At 47.3% G+C, this 19542-nt stretch overlaps 1 protein-coding gene across 1 annotated transcript in view; it reads left to right on the top strand.

Moving 5' to 3' along the window:
* ZNF704 (zinc finger protein 704) overlaps positions 1–19542 on the top strand; it is a 901792-nt gene that overhangs the window by 519374 nt on the left and 362876 nt on the right. Inside the window, exon 3 of the mRNA XM_069621254.1 lies at positions 3032–3135. Within this exon, the coding sequence (XP_069477355.1) occupies positions 3032–3135 (104 nt within the window). The remainder of the gene's footprint in view (positions 1–3031; positions 3136–19542) is intronic.

Genomic DNA, 19542 nt, shown 5'->3' with positions numbered 1-19542 from the left:
AAGGGAAGGATCCTGATCCAACCTGGCTTGCTACTACTACTAGATGCATGCTGCAAACTTGCCATCCCACTGATCTCCAGTCTCCAGTAACCAAAAGGGCCAGTCCAGTGACCAGAACAGTCCAGATGATCCTGTTCCGCCCGAGTTGCCCAGCTGTCCTTGGTTAGACCCGATCCGTGTGATGACCAGAACCCTTGACGGTCCAAAATCCTAAATTAAAGTGGACTGTAAGTATTAATAGGAATCATAGAAAACTATAGCATACTTGCCTTGCCTTGTCTCACCCCAATCTCTAAACCATCCTATCCTTACCTTAATAACTTGTAACACTGTCAGAATCCTTATTGCCATCCTGTCTTTGATTTATCTTGCTAAGCGCCATTTCTTAAGTCATTTTCATCTTGTGTAAATCTTAAGTTATCCATCCTACTTTGAGTGATCCGACTGGTTCTGCCGGGGCGAGCACTGGGGATTTAGTGTTGAAGTCATGAATCAACTCCAGAGCTTACTTTGTCCCTCCTTGGTATTCTAGCCGGAATGCTCTAGTCATAGAGTAAGACTATAGTAAATATTTTCTTGTCCAAACTGAGTTTCTTTTCTGTTTTCACTACCCGATTTTTCTAAAAACGCCTCTCATTCAACCTTGCATATCTTCCTCAGTTTAATAACTAGAGACTTCATTCCAACTCTGGATTATACCTAAGACCTATAGCTACATCCTAAACCGCACTCCAAAACAGTGTATTTCACCCGTTTTTCTTAAAAACCGTTTGGTTAATTTTAGGCGGGAATCTGCGTTATTGGCAAAGTTTTACATGTATGATCTTTGTTCTAAATTATTTTCAACCTTCCATTCAGATTCAAAGTGTTTACTTATGCTCCTAGTATCCTTGTTAGTATCTTTCTTATGTTGCTCCTATAGAGATTTGTACTGATTTAAGGATTTTTTGCACACATTCATTGTTTTACACAGCCATTTCCGAAATGTCATTTTAAAAGTGTAAGATTTCAGATCCGTTTTTCTCTCTTGTTTGGGACGGATGGTTCTATTCGAATTCTGTTTATCATTCCTTATTCCTGATTACCTGCTGCTTCCTTATGTCTATTTAGAATTGTTTGTTTGTGAATTGAGGAATATTGCAGGGCGAAATCTTAACTTAAATGCTATCTTTCCAAAACAAGCCAAAAGTGTTCTGTTTCTCTGGTGTTTTCCTTTTGTGTTGCTAAAGAGTGAATTTAAGTGCATTACATACCTTTTTATCTGTTATTGTCACCACAATGGTTATTGTTGCTCCCTATTAAAAGTATATGTTTGATTTGAATTTTAAATAAATGAATATTACCTTTACCAACCAGCCTGATTCCTGGTCCATCGTGACCTGGGGTATTTGAGAATGTGTGTGATACAAGTGGTATATCACTCAGAATATTGAACCTATAGACGTAATAAAATAAGCATTTCAGCTGTGCGCTGCATACTAGGCTGAGACCAAGGTGTAGCGCCTGATTGAAATACTTAACACCTCTGAGTTCTGGGAGATAAAATTGTACTGATACTCTTGTAGGCAGGCGGTGATTCTGGAAGGGATATATTGGCCCTATATTTAAATGTTAAGAACAATGCTCGAGGTGTGTCATGGGTCTTTATGAGACAACTCATATAAAGGCAATCTGTTTGGATATGGGGATATGTCCTGTCAATATTATGGCGATATAAGCTCTTGTACCTTTTATGATCATTCATTTTCATGTCATTTTAAGAATTTTGTCCAATAGATTGACATTTTGTTTAAAACCTTTTTGTACATCATCAACATGAAAGAAAAAAAATAAATTCATTATTCTTTACTTGAAAAATGTGTTTGCGCTTATTCCTTCATTCGCCAAGTTATAATAAAGAAAAGAAACTCCACTCAATTGGAATATAATGATTGAGGTTTAATAGTTAATTAGGATGAGTGCCCTTTGTGATAACGCGTGTTTCGACGGACTATGCCGTCTTTCTCAAATCAGGGCTAATGGTATTGTATACAAATGTGGAACGTTGCTTTTCAGCAAAAGAATGGAAATGAAAAGTCTTGGGTTAAGGAACCATTGTCTCTGTTGTTGCGCAACGCATGCGACAATTATAAAAAAAACCTTCCTCCTTTCAGGGCTCTGAGGTCCACTTTGCCAAGTGTCCACAAGGGTCCTCATCAAGTTGATTTTATTATTCTTTACTTACCTACATCATTTCATTAGTTTAGATAGTTCTTCGTTCTAAGTTTTGGATTCCATAAGAAGCAGTAATAATTTAATTGCTGATTTAACTTCCTATACAATTGACAAGATATACAAAAGGACCTCATTCTGCAAAGGTCCATTAGGTCCAGGGAATTAGGTCAACTTATACGGTCAGCTGATTGAGCTCCTTCTCTTGGATTCTGATCTGTCCCCACACAAGGATTGAGGGGATTCGTAGAATCACTGCACCCAGCTGGTGAAAGGCACAGGACCCTAGGATGTCTGGGTTTTAGGGCCTGTCACCGCATGGACGATGCACACTACGGAGATCTGCACTGGTTGTTGGCATGGAAACTTTGCAGCCTTCATTCCTCTGTTGTGTTTAATGGACTGTACCTGCTCTTTCCTGTTGCAGGAAAGGTGGGCTTAATCGGCTGAAAGCTTTCTGGTGTGCAGTGCCCACAACCCTGGTGAATGTGTTCTGGCTTGAGGAAGTCCCACACAGTAAGGGGTCCCCCCGCATATGATCTCTGGTTTGCAAATTCCATATAGGAAATCCTTACATCCATCCTTACAAGGATTGCCAGATGCAGTGAGAAATGTTGAAAGCATTTTTCAGTGGTTTTCCACAACTTCCGCCACATTCGTTATGATGCCAAAATTGCTCCCTTCTTTTCAATCCTCCCAAAATCACCATTATTTCAAAACATCAAGTATGGTTTTGGTTTTAAATGTATTTACAAGGGCCATTGTTTAAAGTTGACAGCATACTGTACCGAAATACCAACTTGTTTTTTCTGTGTTTTAGGAAATCAGCAGAAGAGGCAGAAATGGACAAAGTGACTGCAGCCATGGTTCTAACCAGTTTGTCTACAAGCCCTTTAGTTCGAAGTCCTCCAATACGGCCCAACGGTAAACCAAACCTTTTTTCTCTCATGCTTAAGGATCTAGTGCGCAGGTGTGGGAGATGAAATTGAGGAAAACTATTAGTCAAAACCTATGTATAGACCAGCATTTTGTGTAGCACAAAAGTCTATCTGTGCGCCTGTTACAACATTCACATGTGTCCAGTACCTGTGCTAAGTAGTCTCCTCTCTCTGCTATATTTTTTAAAACAAAATAATCCAATTTAATATGGTAATTACTTGTGGTGGAACATGTCTGGAAAATGTTGCCTCAAAAGGAAAGTACCGTTTTTGAAAAATAAAATATGTTGCTACTGACTATCAGAGCTGGTCATAAGGTATTTTAAGCTATGGGCCTGCTTACGGCTCTTACAGGAAAAAACAACACAAAAAGGGGAACCCCTCCTATATAAAACACATTTGTAACCATTTAGTACAAAATTCAAATAATTATAAAAACTCGGTGCATGTATACCGAGAAGTAATTTAAATGCATAACATAAATGAAAGAAATGTATATTTAAATTATTTCAGACACATAGATCACATTGTATAGTCCGTACTTTACAGCCGTAAGGTTCAACCATGATTTAGAATGGCAAATTACATAGTAAACCTGCAATGGTGTATAACCCACAATTGTGCATTACCCAATCAATACAGAAAAACAAACACAAAAACAACCCTTAAAACCAAAGCAAATTCCACTATATACTAGTGCATATAAAATCAGATTTGTTATCATATTTCAAGATTATTCTGTGTGTTTACAATTTAAGTGCAAACCAAGCACTTATGAATTTAGCTTTTGTGCAATTCAAGCCCAAGAGTGTATAAGTGGCATCCAGTCCACCTTTTCTAAGGCAGTGCAAATCTATATAGGCATCTAGCTAATTCTTTGCCAACTCAAGTTTCAGCTATGGTGGCCCCAATTACATTTTTAGCCTAGCCTTCTTCAGGTCCCAGACAAAGTTCAACAGGGTGTGAAGCAATAGTGTCATAGTTAGATTACTTGTGGTATGCAAAATAATCAATGCTTGGAAGAACGTACCATTCGTTATTTTAAAGAATAGTGATTCGTTCAACTGACACTCTCCCAACATTGTGTACCCATCTGAACTTCATTGAAAAAAATATTGGTTTTCCTTAAAGTTGTGGTGTTGGTCAGTAGCACTCCATTTGCCTGGCTTTCATGTCTATTATTCTGATCTTCTGTAGGCTAAGGAACTCCTGCATTTCTTCATTCTTCATTTTAGAGTGTATCCTCAGAAACATGCAGTAGTTTCCATCGACATTACATGATACGCCCTTTGTCCTGTTACAAAACCTTTGTCCCTGAAAGTGACTGCTAGTGAACGTATTTCTTTTTTCCCAATAGCCCTCACTCTCTCCTCGATGGAGTGACAGATACAAAACGTCCTGTGAATGTGCAAGGCTTTGGCCAAGCCAAGCTCTTGGTGACATTCAATAACGTGTCTGGCTGTGTTAACGCTTAAGTATGCTTTTAAGGCCTTCATAATTATAATGTTGGTTGTGTAGTTCCTTTGTTGCCTCCATAAAGGGAGCAGCAATCAAACCTGGGTTCGAATCTCACCTTCCTCAATGCCTTCTTGAATTGACCTTTGTTTTTTTCCCAAATAGTTTTTATTGAATCTTGTTATTACACAAAAGCCCTCATCCCGCCTCCCTCTGACCTCCCTTGTTCCCCTCTCTGTGCTCTACACCCCTCCTCGGATCCAGGATTTACAATTCGGGGATCATTGATACGTTTGTATTGTCCTAAAATATGCCCACATTTTGCAGTCTTTGAGGATACATGGATTCTTTGGAGTCATTGTGCAGCAATGATAGAACTGGTGCCCACTCCACAATGAAGCAGGCCTGCTCCCCTTGGAGGGAGTATGCCATCCATTCCAGGGACACAAAGTTCCACACCTTGGTTATCCAATCTTGCTCGTCTGGTCTCTGGGGAGACCAGTTGTTTCCTTCTCTGGTCTTTCACCAGCAGTGCCGCCAGGGACAGAATAGTATATGCTTTCCTCAAACCCCTGATCATGCTTTTCTGTTCTGGCCCCTTTAGTCCTAATATGCCCTGTTCCATGGAGGTACCAAACATCTCTTTTAATCTCCCATTCACCTCGGCCCAGAACTCCTGTAGTTTGGGACATGCCCACCAAACACGTCCCCTGTCCCTGACACCCCCACATACCCTCCAGAATAGTGCAGACATATTTGGGTAAAATCTGTGCAGCCCTTCCAGCATATGCCACAAGAACATCACCTTTAAACCAAATCTCCCGTATTTGTAATGCCCTTGTTACCTTGGGAATGTCATCCCATAAGCGCTCCCATTGTTCTAATTGTATCTGGCGACCCAATAATGTTTGCCATTGAAGCATATACGGCCACTTTGGGGTCGTCCACCAGTATGATATGATATGGGATTTATAACGCGCCTATACACAAGTGTTTCAGGGCGTGACAAGGCAGGGGAGGGGAAACAGAGGGAGGCCAAAAACAACGATCTTACTAGGCCTAGTGACATTCAGATTGCGCAAGTGTAGGTGAGTGGGGAGGGGAGAAGTGCCGGGGGTGAGAGAATGAACAAGTGCAGGACAAGGAATCAGGAAACAACAAGTAGTGCAGCCAACGGGTGGCAAGTGCCAGTGTTAGAAGTGCAGACATCAAGGGTCTAGTAAGTGCAGGAGAGGAGACTGCAGGGCTACAGATACAGACCACAAGGGCATGGGCTGCCAAGAGGCAGTGCAGGTTTGCAGCTGGACAGTCAGGGACCTGGACCCGAATTCAGAGGGTTGCCAGGTGACCAGTGCATGTATCAGACAGGAGATCAGCAGCAGAGAGGAAGAAAGAAGGCAGAAGCAAAGAGGAAGGTCTTGAGGTGCTTACTGGAACCAGAGATGGTTTTGCTCACATTTCAGAGAGACAGGGAGGCACCAGACGAAGAAAGAGACCTGCCCCCAACTCGTTGCTTGGAGAAGTGAATGACCCTCAAGGAGTTGGAGGTGGAGGGGCGAAGAGCTCCAATAGGAAGATATTTCAGTAGAGAGAGGTGGAGGTATTGTGGTCCCAGGCCCCAGAAGCCTTGTGGACAATGCAGAGGGTCTTGAACTTTATCCTTGCTGCGACTGAGAACCAATAAAGAGATTTCAGTGCTGGAGAGATAAGATGCCTGGGCTTGAGGCCAAGGACAAGTCTCACAGTCATGTAGAGGCAGGTAGATTTAGAAAGAGGCTGTTGCAGTAATCCAGCCAAGAGAGAACCAGAGCTCTGGAGACAGTGAGCATCTGGGGGAAAGTGAGGAAAGGAAGCATACCTCTGAGGAGGTGCAGCTGGTAGTTTGACTTCTTAGAGATGTTAGAGATGTGAGGAGAGAAGGAGAGTGTGGAGTCGAAGATTACCCTGAGGTTCTTAGTACCACAGGTAGGAGCAGGAAGAGGGCCCTGAGTGGGCGGCCAGAGAGTGACAGGAAAGGAAGGTGCTGGTGAGCCAATGAGGAGAATCTCCGTCTTATTGGCATTAAGGCAGAGATCATTGGCGGCACACCACTCCTGGATTGCGGACAGACAATCCACGATGAGAAAGGGAGAAGAGGCGGCTGAGGGGAGTCTGAAAGCAAGCTGAGTGTCATCTGCATAGCACTGAAAGTTGGTGCAGAGAGCAGCTTCAAGGGAGAGGTGCCAGGTATTGGTTGAACAGCCAAGGAGAAATAATAGACCCCTGGGGAACAATACAGGTAGAGAACGAGGAGAGGAAGGCCCCAAGTTGGACCTGGGAGGGTCGATCAGAGAGAAAGGAGGTCAGCCAGGTCAGGGCCTGATCACTGATACCCAGGTTATCACAGAGCCGGTTGAGCAGGATGGCATGGTTGACCGTATGAACAGCAGAAGAGAGATCGAGGAGGATGAGCACAGAAGGATGGTTAGTGTCAAGGTTTGAGAGCAGGTCTTCACGGATGTTCAGGAGAGCAGTTTCTGTGCTGCTTCTGGCTGCTCTGAAGCCAGACCGATGGTCATGGAGACAACCAACAGATTCAGTGTGAAGGTTAAGCTGGGAGATGGGCAGCTTTTCCAAGAGTTTGCCCACAAAAAGGGTAATGGAGATCGGGTGATAGTTAGCCAGACAAGAGAGGTTGGCTGAGGGTTTCTTAAGAAGAGGGTGCACAAGGAAGTGCTTCAGGGGGAAGGGAGGGTTCCAGTTGCGAAAGGGTGGTTGCAGAAGTTGGCCAAGGCTGGAGCGAGGGTGTCAATATTGTACTTGATGGTTTGGGATGAACAGGGAAGAACCTGTTTTGATGAGACTTTCATAGATCTAACTTGTCTAGATCATCGCCAGGGGTGAACAGGGGAAAAGAGGAGAAAGGAGGAGAAGAGATGGCCTCAAATGGGCCAGGTGTGGTAGAGGTTAAGAGGCAGCCACAGGAAGGCCAGAAGTAGAGGAAAAGGTAGAGGAAGAAGGAGGAGAGGAAGAGAGGGTGGACAGGATGTCCTAGGTTTTAGAGATGAAATGTGAAGACAGGTCTGTGTAGAGAGACAGGGAGGGGACAGGAGAGGTAGAGACTGCCATCGCAGATTTTAAAGAGTTTGGCCGAGTTGTTAGATGCTGCATAGATGCGGGCTTGGATGGAAGCTCTCTTCTTAATGTGGACAGAGAGTCGGTACTGCCTTTGGAGCAGGCGACAGGCCAGTTTGTCAGAGGGTGCACATGATGCCCACCATTTCCTCTCAGCCGTCCTACTGTTAAGGGTGACGAGGTCTGAGTTGTACCAAGATTTGCCCTTGGCTTTGGGCTTCAAGCGGATCCTCATAACAGGGGCAAGTACATCAAGAGTGTCGGAGATAGAAGAATGGAGGTTAGAAAGTGCTGTGTCAGGATGTGAGTCAGCCAGAGGTGCAGGAGGGGGAGAGAAATTGTCAGCAAAAGCCTCAACTCACAAACGCTTCATGGGTCGGATGACCGAGAAGGTGAGCGGCAGTGCTGGAGTTGGCTCATCCTGAGTAGTAAAGAGAGAGAGAGATGAGAGGAGAGGAGAGGAAACGAGAGGAGAGGAGAGGAGAGGAGAAGTGAGGAGAGGAGAAAGTGTTCACTCCAGGAGAGAGGAGTGGTGAGAGGGTTAGATAGGCGGAGGTCTGAGGAGATCAGAACATCCAAGGTGTGCCCTGCAGAGTGAGTCGGGCCAGAGGGAAGAACAGATAGAAAAAGAGAATCGCAGAGGTTGTGAAAGAGTCCAGAGGAGGGACAGGAAGCATCCAGGTGGATGTTGAAGTCTCTGAGGAGGAGGAGGAGTTGAGTGGTAGAGACAAGGAGGGAGGAGGAGAGGTTATCCCACTCGGAGAAGGAGGTTACCTGGCCAAGCAGCCGGTAGATAGTAGCCACAGTAAGAGAGTGGCCAGGAGAGAGAGAGAGATTGCAGACCAAACATTCAAAGGAGGAGTAGACCTGCATAGGAATGAAAGAGGCAAGGATCCACTCTGGGAAGATCAGGACTACACCCCCACCTGAATGGTTGGATGTGGGCACGAAGAGGATCTTGTAGCCATCTGGCAGGAGAGTGGCAAAGCTTGTGACAGATCTGGCCATGAACCATGTCTCGGTTAGACCAAGAACATCAAGGTCGAATTCTGACAGGAGACTGCAGATGTCAGAGGAGTGTTTGACAGCTGAGCGAGAGTTCAGAGTGGCAATGTGGAGAAGGTTGCCACCCTTGAAAGACTTCTGTGGAGGGGTACAGGTAAGAGGTACGCACTGCAGAAGTGTAGAAGGAGCCTGAGGGGAGGCAGAGGAGGAAGGAGGAGAGGGCAAGGTAGCGAAGGAGGAGGATGAAGATGCCAGAGAGGTGACGGGGAAGGAGGCAACTGGGCAGCCAGAGAAGAAGTAGAGGAAACTGAAGAGGTGGCAGTGGGTGGAGGCAGAGGAGCAGGCGAAGGCATAGAAGGGACAGCAGGAGAAGAAAGGAAATTGATGAAGTGCAGGAAGCATCTATTAAAATGTAGGAGGTTGGCCTGAGGGCCTTGGACCAAGACAGTGCCATTTAGGTAGACATTAATAATGTTCTTAGAGGAGTGGAAAGGGGCCAGGAGGGCCTCCCACCGGGTGCCACCATTAATAGGAGAGGAGGAAAAAGGAGAGAGCACAGGGACCATATCTGGTATCCATAGGTATCCATAGGTCTGGCGAAGGAACGACAAAGAGGATCGGTCTGGAGGAAGCACTGGTGTAGGTATCAGCGATAGGGAGGCCTGGGTTGGAGACCAGGATATCCCTTTTGAACTTCTTCCTACCAGACTTTGTAAGAAGGACAGTATAGTCAATAGAGAAGCAGTTAGAGAAGATAGGAGAGACAGAGAGCACCATAGCGGATGCAGAGGAGGGAGAAGGGGAGTGAGGGATGGGGGAACAGAGGAGAGGGGAGGAGACACTAGGGGCACTAGGGGCAGGCACAAGAGGAGGGTTGCAAGCAGATGAGACAAGAACAAAGAAGAAAAAATAATTTCAATTCACAGTGGGATTGATGAGACAAAAAAGAAGAGCAGTCATGTAGCTATGAGTAACAAACCAGTTAACAGAGTAAGAACGAGGGAACACAACAGAGGTGGCAGCAGTACGATGTGAGGGAACAACCAGGCAGACCAACGGCTAAGTAACAGAACAAAGATCGAGGGATCCTAAAGGCGGAGAGTGAAAAACATACAGAAGTAGGCAGTACACGTATACAGCAGTCAATGAAAGCAGACTCAAGAACAGATCAGTCAAGCAAATTGGGGCCTAGAAGAAGAAAAAGGAGCAAAGCTCAGAGTACTAACAATGGGGTAAGGGAAGGGGCCGGGATGGGAAAAGTTCAAGGAGGAGGAGGGTAGAGGCTTTCAGGGGGAGCAGGGAAGCGTAGAGGACTCGTAGGAGCGAGCGCAGCCAAGGATGGACAGGGCATGGAGCACACGCAATCAAGGATGGTGAGTGAACCATGCAGGCAGTGGACGTGCAGGTGCGAGCGTAGTCAAGAATGGACAGGGTTCGGAGTACACACGATCAACGATTGCGAGTGAACCACACGGGCAGAGGACATGCAGGCATGAACGCAGCCAAGGATGGAAGGGGCGCGGAGCACACGTGATCAAGGAATGCGAGGGAACCACGCGGGCAGAGGACGCACGGGCGCAAGCGTAGCCAAGGATGGAAGCTGTGCAGAACACACGCAATCAACGAATGCAAGGGAACCACGCATGCAGAGAATGTGCAGGTGCAAGCATAGCCAAGGATGGAAGGGGCGCGGAGCACACGCGATCAAGGATTGCGAGTGAACCACATGGGCAGAGGGCATGCAGGCGCGAACGCAGGCAAGAAAAGAGGGGGCACGGAGCACACGCGATCAAGGATTGGGAGTGAACCGCATGGGCAGAGGACGCACAGGCACAAACGCAGCCATGGAGGGAAGGGGTGTGGGAGCATGCAATCAAGGAATGCGAGGGAGCAACGCGGGCAGAGGACACACAGGTGCGAAGACAGGGATCGAAAGGCGAGGGAGTGCAACACAATGGAAGAGTGCGATGGAACCACGCGGGTTGGGAGCAAGGGTAATGCTGGACGGAATCGGTCAGGGAAAAAGGGTGCACCAGACCGACGGGGCACGGGCAGAGGGACAAGTCTCGGGGAGGGGGACACAAGTCAGGGGAGAGGGACACAAGTCAGAAGGGCTAAGAAGCGCAGAGCAAGCTAACTCCCCACAACATCTTACCTGGTGGCCGCAGACAGCAGGGTGAGTTGTCCGCACTCACTGTCTATGCTGCAGATCCTTTCGCTGCCAAACACCTGCATTGCTCAACACCACAGACTTGTCCTGCGAGGGCTTGGCCGCGGAGGGTCCGAACCTTGGATTATATAGGCTCAGAAGCATGGATGTAGCAAACATGCTATGTTTCTTCGGGGGGCGTCACCTGCGCACCTACCTCGTTCAACACCGCAGACTTTGTCTGTGAGGGTTTTGCCGCAGAAGGTCCGTACCTCGGATTATATAGGTTCGGAAGCGTGGAGGTAGCAAACATGCTATATTTCGTCGGGCAGCGTATCCTGCGCACTTGCTTCTCTCAACACCGCAGACTTTTCCTGTGAGGGTTTTGCCGCAGAAGGTCCGTACCTCGGATTATATAGGCTCGGAAGCGTGGATGTAGCAAACATGTTACGTTTCGTCGGGTAGCGTCTCCTGCGCACCTGTTTCGTTCAACACTGCGGACTTGTCCTGCGAGGGCTTTGCAGCAGAGGGACCAAACTACAGATTATATAGGCTCAGAAGCGTGGACGTAGCAAATGTGCGAGGACTTTGCAGCAGAGGGTCCGAACCTCGAATTATATAGGCTTGGAAGCATGGACGTAGCAAATGTGTTATGTTTCTTTGGGCAGCGTCTCCTGCGCCATGTGTCGCTCAACACCTCTGAATTTTCTGCAAGGGTTTTGCCGCATAGGGTCTGAACCTCGGATTATATAGGCTCGGAAGCATGGACGTAGCAAGCGTATTATGTTTCTTTAGGCTGCTTCTCCTGTGCCCATGCATCGCTCAACACCGCTGAATTTTCCTGTAAGTGTTTTGCCGCGTAGGGTCTGAACCTCGGATTATATAGGCTTGGAAGTGTGGATGTAGCAAACTTTGTCGGGCAGCGTCTCCTGCGCACCTGCGTTGCTCAACACTGTGGACTTGTCCTGCGAGGGCTTTGCCGCAGAGGGTCCGAGCCTCGGATTGTATAGGCGCAGAAGCGTGGACTACTTTTCGTCAGGCAGCGTGTCCTGCGCACCTGTGTCGCTCAACACTGTTGACTTGTCCTGCGAGGGTTTTGCCTCAGAGGGTCCAAACCTCAGATTCTATAGGCTCAGAAGCGTGGACATAGCAAAGGTGCTACGTTTTGTCGGGCAGCGTCTCTTGCACATCTGCGTCACTCAACACTGAGTATTTGTCCTGTGAGGGCTATGCCAGAGAGGGTCCGAACCTCAGATGATATAGGCTCGGAAGCGTGGATTTAGCAAACGTGCTATGTTTCATCCGCAGCGTCTCCTCAGCACCTGCGTCACTCAACACCGCAGGCTTGTCCTGAGAGGGCTTAGTAGTCTATATAATTCGGAAATCAGATTCCTATTTCCTGAGTTAGTGGTAATGTATAGTTCAAAAGGCGTGAGTGGTCGTGTTGCCGCTGTTTTCACCATTTGATTTGATCAGCCAGTGTCGGAATTACTGATAAATGAACCCTGCAGATTACTGCAGCCCAAAGTCCCGTTTACACTGGTCAAATCTTTTTATTTCTTCACCCTGGGTCATATCCTGCAGCAGCTTGCAGTTGCCCCCAGCCCATTGTTTATAGCTTTCTTGTTCTGTGCCTGGGTTAAATTGGGTATTCTGGAAAAGTGGGGCGAATGGTGAGGGAAAGGCTGTAATCCCTTTATGTTCAGTTTGTACATCCCAGATATACTCGACAGGGACCGTGATTGCACTCTTATGCATGTTCTCGGGCAAATAAATAATAAATAGGGCAACCATAATACTTTGTCTAGGGGCTTGCCTACTATTGCTCTTTCCATTCTACACCATATATTTTCCTGATTGCCTGTCAGCCAGTCCCGTATGATTCTAAGTTTGGCCGCCTCGTAGTAAAATTGGAAGGGCCAAGACCCCTTTGTTACGGGGGGCCATCATCACTCTCCTAGATATCTTAGTTTCTGTCTTCCCCATATAAAAGCTGAGATGTGTTTATCTAGAGCATTGAAGGATTAGGGACGTTTGATTGCTAGTGCTTGGAAGTATAACATCTTCGGGAGAATAGTCAGTTTATTTGTATGGACCCTGCCGAGCCAAGACATAGCTAGCGGGGTCCATTTGTTCAGTAAGTTCTTCATTTTCTCAAGTAGGGATACATAATGTGTTTTATAAAGCATATCTAGGGAGTTTGTTATCTGGATTCCCAAATAAGTCAGTTGCCTTTCCACCAGGGTGTATGGTGACGTAGCTCAAAGTGCTTGGAGCCGGGGCGCCCCCAGTGACAGATTTAGAATCTCGGATTTCTTGGCACTACTCTTAAGACTTTCATCTGTCCAAATGTTACAAATTCCTGGGAACTTCCCAGTAAAGAACTATCTGGTTCAGTTCCCGTGAGAAGCAGGTCATCGGCCAACGCCATGACCTTCTGCTCCTCCCCCCAAATGGATACCCTTGATGTGATCCGAAAGTTATATTTTAGTTAGTAGTGGCTCTGAGTATATAGCATAAAGCCGAAGGGATAGAGGGCATCCCTGTTTCGTGCCCCAGCCAATATGAATTGAGTGGGAGAGGGAACCATTTATTGACAATCAGATTGCTGTGGTGAAATAGTTCACTTGGACCATGCGGATATAGCTCCTGCCCATACATTCCATTGTTTGGAACAGGAATGACCATTGCACCCGATCGAGTCCAAGTAGAATGGTCGGGGGACCTTTCTTCAATACTTTTTCTATCAGATGATAGACCTGCCTAATGTTCTTGCATGTCTGGCTATTTGTGATGAATCCCAATTGGTCCGGCTTGATCAAATCTGTGAGAATGGCCTCAAGCCTGTTCGCCAGCACCTTGGTGTACAGCTCGGTATCCGAGTTTAGTAGTGCTACTGGGCGATATGATGCACATTGTGTGGGGTCTTTATTAGGTCTGGGAAATAACACCATTTTAGCCTCTTCCATTGTGGGAGAGATTCTTCCTTGCAACCCCAGCTGATTAAATTGACCTGTTAATTTAGGTGTTAGTGTGGCACTGAACGTCCTGTAATAAATGGCCGTGTATCCATCGGGACCCAGGGTCTTGGTGAGTGGTATCGATTCAATTGCCTTGTTCACTTCCTCCTCCTTTCTTCTTCTAATAGTTCCCCATTCTGCGGCGTTATTTTATTGAAAGGGATCTATTGTACATATGTCTGTTGTTGTAAGCGATCTGGGGTTTCCAATTTGTATAGGTAGGCGTAGTATGTTAAGAACTCTCTAATGAAATGCAGGGTAGTGGTGAAGCCCTTTTCCCCTTAAGATACCTCGTCAACAGGCTATCCACCTTCTTAGCTTTCACATAGAACTTGTGTTTCGCAAGTAGGAGGGCTTTTTCTGCCCTCCTTGTGTATAACATTTCCAGTTGCCCTCTTAAACTTCTTAGTTTGTGTGTTAGTGCCCTTCTCTGGTCTCACTGCATACGTGACATTAACCCTTTCAATTTAGTTTCTAAATCCGTTTCCAGTTGATGCAAGCGTCCCACGCTGTCTCCTGCGATCACTCCGGCATAGCATTAGTGGCAAAGTATTCCCTCATTTTGTACCCTAGGTCCCATGTTAGGATCTGTAAGGAACACATGGTAGCAACAGTAAAGACTGACCCAACTGATCACAATTCAAGGGTGTTTATTGATCTTTATAATGGGTGAGATAAATGCCTAATCTAAACCTTAATCTAAGATGGGAGCAAGCTACGACCATCAAATAATAATAAGGCAGTCCTAGTGGTGTCTTGTCAAATAAAAAGGGCCTATACTAAAAAAAAAACCTATTGCCAATCCTTACTACTAAATTACAAAAAAAGAGTCTGGGATAATGTTCACCAGAAAGGAAAGAAGTGTTCACAAAATGAAAAGTCAGGATGGTATGGCTGGGTCTCCCATCCCAACATTTTAAGCACGAGACAAGGCGGGGCCTCTGAGCACAGCGCACTCCTTGGCCGCGTTAGCACAAGGTTCACAGTTCTAGTTCAACAATATCAAAACCTTCAGAGGCTAAGTCTCATTTCTGCATTCAAAATAACAAATAAACAAACAAATGTTCCTTCACTACTCCTGTACCTTGGGCGATTGCTCTCCGTCCCTTGGATCCCCTCTGCCCGGGCACAGATCCCTCTTGCAACCTGACCTCCCTGTTGGGTTGCCTGCGGCCTTTCAAATATGGCTTTTGATATTCAAAATGTCTTTTTTCTTTTTTTATTGGAATTTATTAAAATGTTCAAAGTTGTAGATACAAGCATTACAATACAGTGTTCACGATCACACAGAATGAAATACATACAAATGAAACATTCCTTACGCCCAACAAAAGTAAGTAATAATACCACTCATCCAAACTAAGTTTTTCTCCCCCCACCCCCGCACCCTCCCCGGAACAGTCTCTCTCTTTGTACCTTAACAAATGCACTTATTCAAGAAACGACTCGATTGGTGTGCAGTGTCACTTATACAGTAATCGGTGGTGGGGGTGTGTGGGTAGCGAGCCATGAAGGAGGCTGAGCTGATCTGGAGCTCCAGAGGATCCGATTAATATCCTGATAATGCTCGTCTTCATAGTCACCGAAAACGCATCAAAAAGCAGGCAAATGGATCCGAAACGACACTGCACAGAATGGTACGCCTGGCAGCTGCAACATTGTAACATTGGTGAAACTGTGCGCATTGCGGAGTACAAATTGTAACAAAGGACACAGCAACAAAATGGCTTCTTGGAACAACAAAGGGCTCGAGAGAACGAGAGTCGCAAACTGATGCGGGCACGGATCCACGCAGGAGCCATCACAGATCACCCCCTGAGAGGTGCATAACTGCAGGCGAGAGACTGGGCACGCTGGCAACTCGAAGATGCTGGCCCCATGAATGTGCAGACCGGGGCTCCAAACGCGGTTGCTCCGATCCAGGGCACCCGATCCTCACTATAAGGATTGACGTGGCACCAAAGCAAGGGCACGAAGTGCGGCAAACGTACACGGATGGCCAGGACACTGTCTGCCCCTCCAGAGCTGAAGGCAGCATAAGGGCAGGCCGGAGTGAGGACCAGCCGCACTTGCTGCGGAGGAAGCCCCTGCCCGGCCGTACCCGAAAACGGGCTACGGCACAGACAAGGGGCCCGCAGATAAGGCGGAAAGGGCACGGAGCAATACAGGTGGAACGGGACCTCCGGCGATCCACGAGGTACTGCAGTAGCACATAGTACGACACCTGGAGAGGCGGACACAGCAATAATACAGCCCAGCCACACGTATATAAGCACAGGAGCGCCTGCTGACTCCACAACAAGGCGGGCCATATTAAATGGAAGCCCAGGGGTAAAATACCAGAAACGACACTGCATGAGAAACAGTAGGCATAGAAGCACCCCCAGATAAGACACAGCCAGGGGCCCTCATAACCATGGGACAAAGCTGTGGTGAAACGGACATTAAAAAATAAGGGAAACATCAGTGCTAGTATAACGCGCAAGGAGACAACGGAACACAGTGCCCCAAACCGCCTGAGGCTGACCACTCTCACGGGCAAAAAAGACCACGGCGCCAGGGGAGCAAGAGACATAAGGGGAAAAGATCCAAGTAGAGCGGGGTGAGCAAAGGAATCTACGAGAAACTGAAGCTGGGAGCAAGTAATAAGAGACGAGCAAGACACTTCCACCACTCAAACACAGGGAGATTCATTGTGCCAAAGTAAAAGACAACCCCGGTATAACCCCTGGCACCGGCAAGAGAGAGGGCGCAAACGCAAAGAACACAAGCCCTGTTCCCCAGACCCGTGGCAATAGGACTAAAGAGATGGCAACTAAGCAATCCAAATCGAAGGGGAAACAGCCCACAATGGAGGATTTTACCAAAACCTCACACACAATAGAAGGTGCCAGGAACAAAGAGAGGAGTGCACTGGGAGACGCATCACCAACACGCAGAGATCGACAGATACTTGAAGCAATCGCAGACCTGAAAGCAACATGGGAAATCAAACTAGAGGCGGCCATGACTACACTCACAACATCGATGGAGGCCAAAATCGATGTGGTCCAGGTGGACGTCAACCTGTTGAGGCAGGATGTAAGGTCGATAGCGGAGCGCACAGGCACACTGGAGAATGAGGTAAAAGCCAATACAGCAGCCTGCGCGCTGCACACCACGGAGATTCATGCACTACGTCAACAAGTGGGCAACTTGGAAGATAGAGCCGAGGAAGCCAAAGGAGGCGCACAAAGAAACAACATACGGATCATGGGCCTCCCGGAAGGCCAGGAGGGATCAAACCCCACTGATTACATTGAGACAATGCTCCTGCAAGAGATAGATGGGGGGGCGCTTACCCAAGGTTTTGCAGTGGAAAGAGCACATGCAGCCTTGTCAAGAAGGCCCCCCCAGGTTGCCTCCCGAGACCAATTATCTGATACTGAACTATCGGGACAGAGAGAAGATTTTGGAATACTTTCGGAAAGGAGGCACGATACAAAGGTCCTCGGCGTCCATCACGGCCAACCCAGACTACACACTCCAAGTGCAAAGACGGCGGATGAACTTCAGGACCGTGAAAAAAAGGATACGGGAAGCGGGCCTCAAATACATGTTGATGTACCCGGCAAGACTGAAAGTGTTCCATGGAAACCAAGCAATATCTTTTGAGACCCCGGAGGATGCAGTGGTGTGGCTGGACACACAGAACTGTCCGACGGGGCCGGAGGACCAGAGAGAAGGTCGAGGAGAGAAATGAAGTGCCGGCGCGTGAGACTGAGGTGCCGTATGATCTGGGAAATTGGGACTGGATTATAGACCTGTGATACTAGTAGGAGGCAGGCATAACTCGAGGTAGAAATGGTTCAGGAGGGACGGCGGACCTGACCTCACACCCCAGTAGATAGTTTAGTTGGGATACCAGTAGTAGGTAACCCTCTGCTGGGTACTTAGTACTGGGTTAGCCAGGGCAGGGCCAAATGCAGATTAGCCTGAGATCCAGGGATGGAGCTGGGCAACAGTTGGGGGGAAGGAAGTTGGGAGGGGGGTAGTTGGGGGTGTTTGGCTTGGGGGAGGGAGGGAGGAAATAACAAAGATGATACGGGAGCACAGCACAGGACGCCTGCCAACACAACTAAATCTGTACAGGAAGAGGATGGGGAGAAGGCTGGGCGGAGTAGGATATAGCTGAAATGGGGACCTTAGAATTGTGACCTTGAATGTACGTGGGATAAACACTTATATTAAGCGCAACAAAGTTTTTTTTTTTTTTAATTTGTTTATTGATTTAATAACATGAGGTAAACAAAAAAAAAACAATATCATTAGCGATTGGTCAAGCATATCAAGGAAATAAAGTCACCCCAATCCTTGTCTTCAAAAACAAGGCCCAGTTCAGTTTCCCACATACCCCTGCATTTAAGGTCGCCCCTGGTCATACCCCACAACAGGGCCTCGTAGATTTGTGAGGTTTCATGGCCCCCCTCAGCGGAGTTCAGTATCGTTTCGAAGCATTCATTTTCCTCAGTCAGGTTGGCAGCGACCGGCCATCTCTTGTACAAGGCCTGTATGTCATGATCTCTGCTTCCAAAAGGTCAGGGTTTTCCCAACTCCCTTGGAAGCAGATCCATAACCCAGGTTCCGAGTGCCAACCAGTCCCAATTGGGACCTTTTGGACCCAGTCCTGGCGCCAGTGGCACCAGGATCATAAATATGCCCAGTCCCAGCGCTGGAAGCGCCGGGCTCATAATGCTTGGGTGGATTTACCTGCAGCAGACCATGCTGCTTACTTGCCTGCCAGTTGAGCCTCTGATCCTCTTCTGTTTGGAACTACTTTTCCTGTTGGGTGGGGCAGGAGCCACTCCCTAGATTCAGAACACTGGAACTCTTCTGGAAAGCAGGAACTCTTTTCTTACTAGGCGTGGCTGTGGAAGGAGACACCTAAGCACTACAGGAGGCTATTTAAACCACACCCGATGGATGAATCTTGCTTTGCGTTATTCTGCATCCTCTGCAGCAGAACGCTCATCGTGTCTTCTGCATCTGATCCTGGGCCTAAGGAAAAAGGCTTACCATCCTGAATCCAGTCTTCAGCAACACCTATAAAGACAAGAAAGAACAGGTTAGCATTACGGTCTTCAGTGACAGCTCTTCACTTACCTGGTCCATCGGCTGTCACCAACGCCTCGCGGTGCATTCCGGCATCTGAAGGACAAAGGCTTACCTACTCTTCGTGCGCTCCGGAGGTCTTCACACTGCATTCTGGCATCTGAAAGACAAAAGCTTACCAACTCTTCGCACGCTCCGGAGGCCTTCGGCGCTGCATCCCGCATCTGAAAGACAAAACAAGGTGCGTTTAAAGACATTGGGGAACTTTAATACTCACGTGCCATTACTCCTTTCCACATCTAACCCAGTGGGTATTCCCGCACCCGGCAGCCGCTCCGAACTTGTACCTGCAAAATAAAAAGACAGTTAGAGCGCATCGTGAAGCAGGCAACAAGCGCTTACTTACGTGCTTCCAGGCGCTTCTATTCATCACACGGGCTCCATCTTCAACTCACTTCCGCCCGTCATCCGCCATCGCCGGAACCCTGCAAAACAAGAAACATGATTACTAAAGACTTTAAAGACATTAGAGTTACTCGAAACTTACCGTTCGTGCAGT

This window comes from Ambystoma mexicanum, chromosome 5q (genome assembly GCF_040938575.1).
Source record: "Ambystoma mexicanum isolate Mex_15411 chromosome 5q, UKY_AmexF1_1, whole genome shotgun sequence".
Classification (NCBI taxonomy): domain Eukaryota; kingdom Metazoa; phylum Chordata; class Amphibia; order Caudata; family Ambystomatidae; genus Ambystoma; species Ambystoma mexicanum.
The sequence above is the reverse complement of the archived record's forward strand: the minus strand, read 5'-3'. Positions and strand labels throughout refer to the sequence as shown.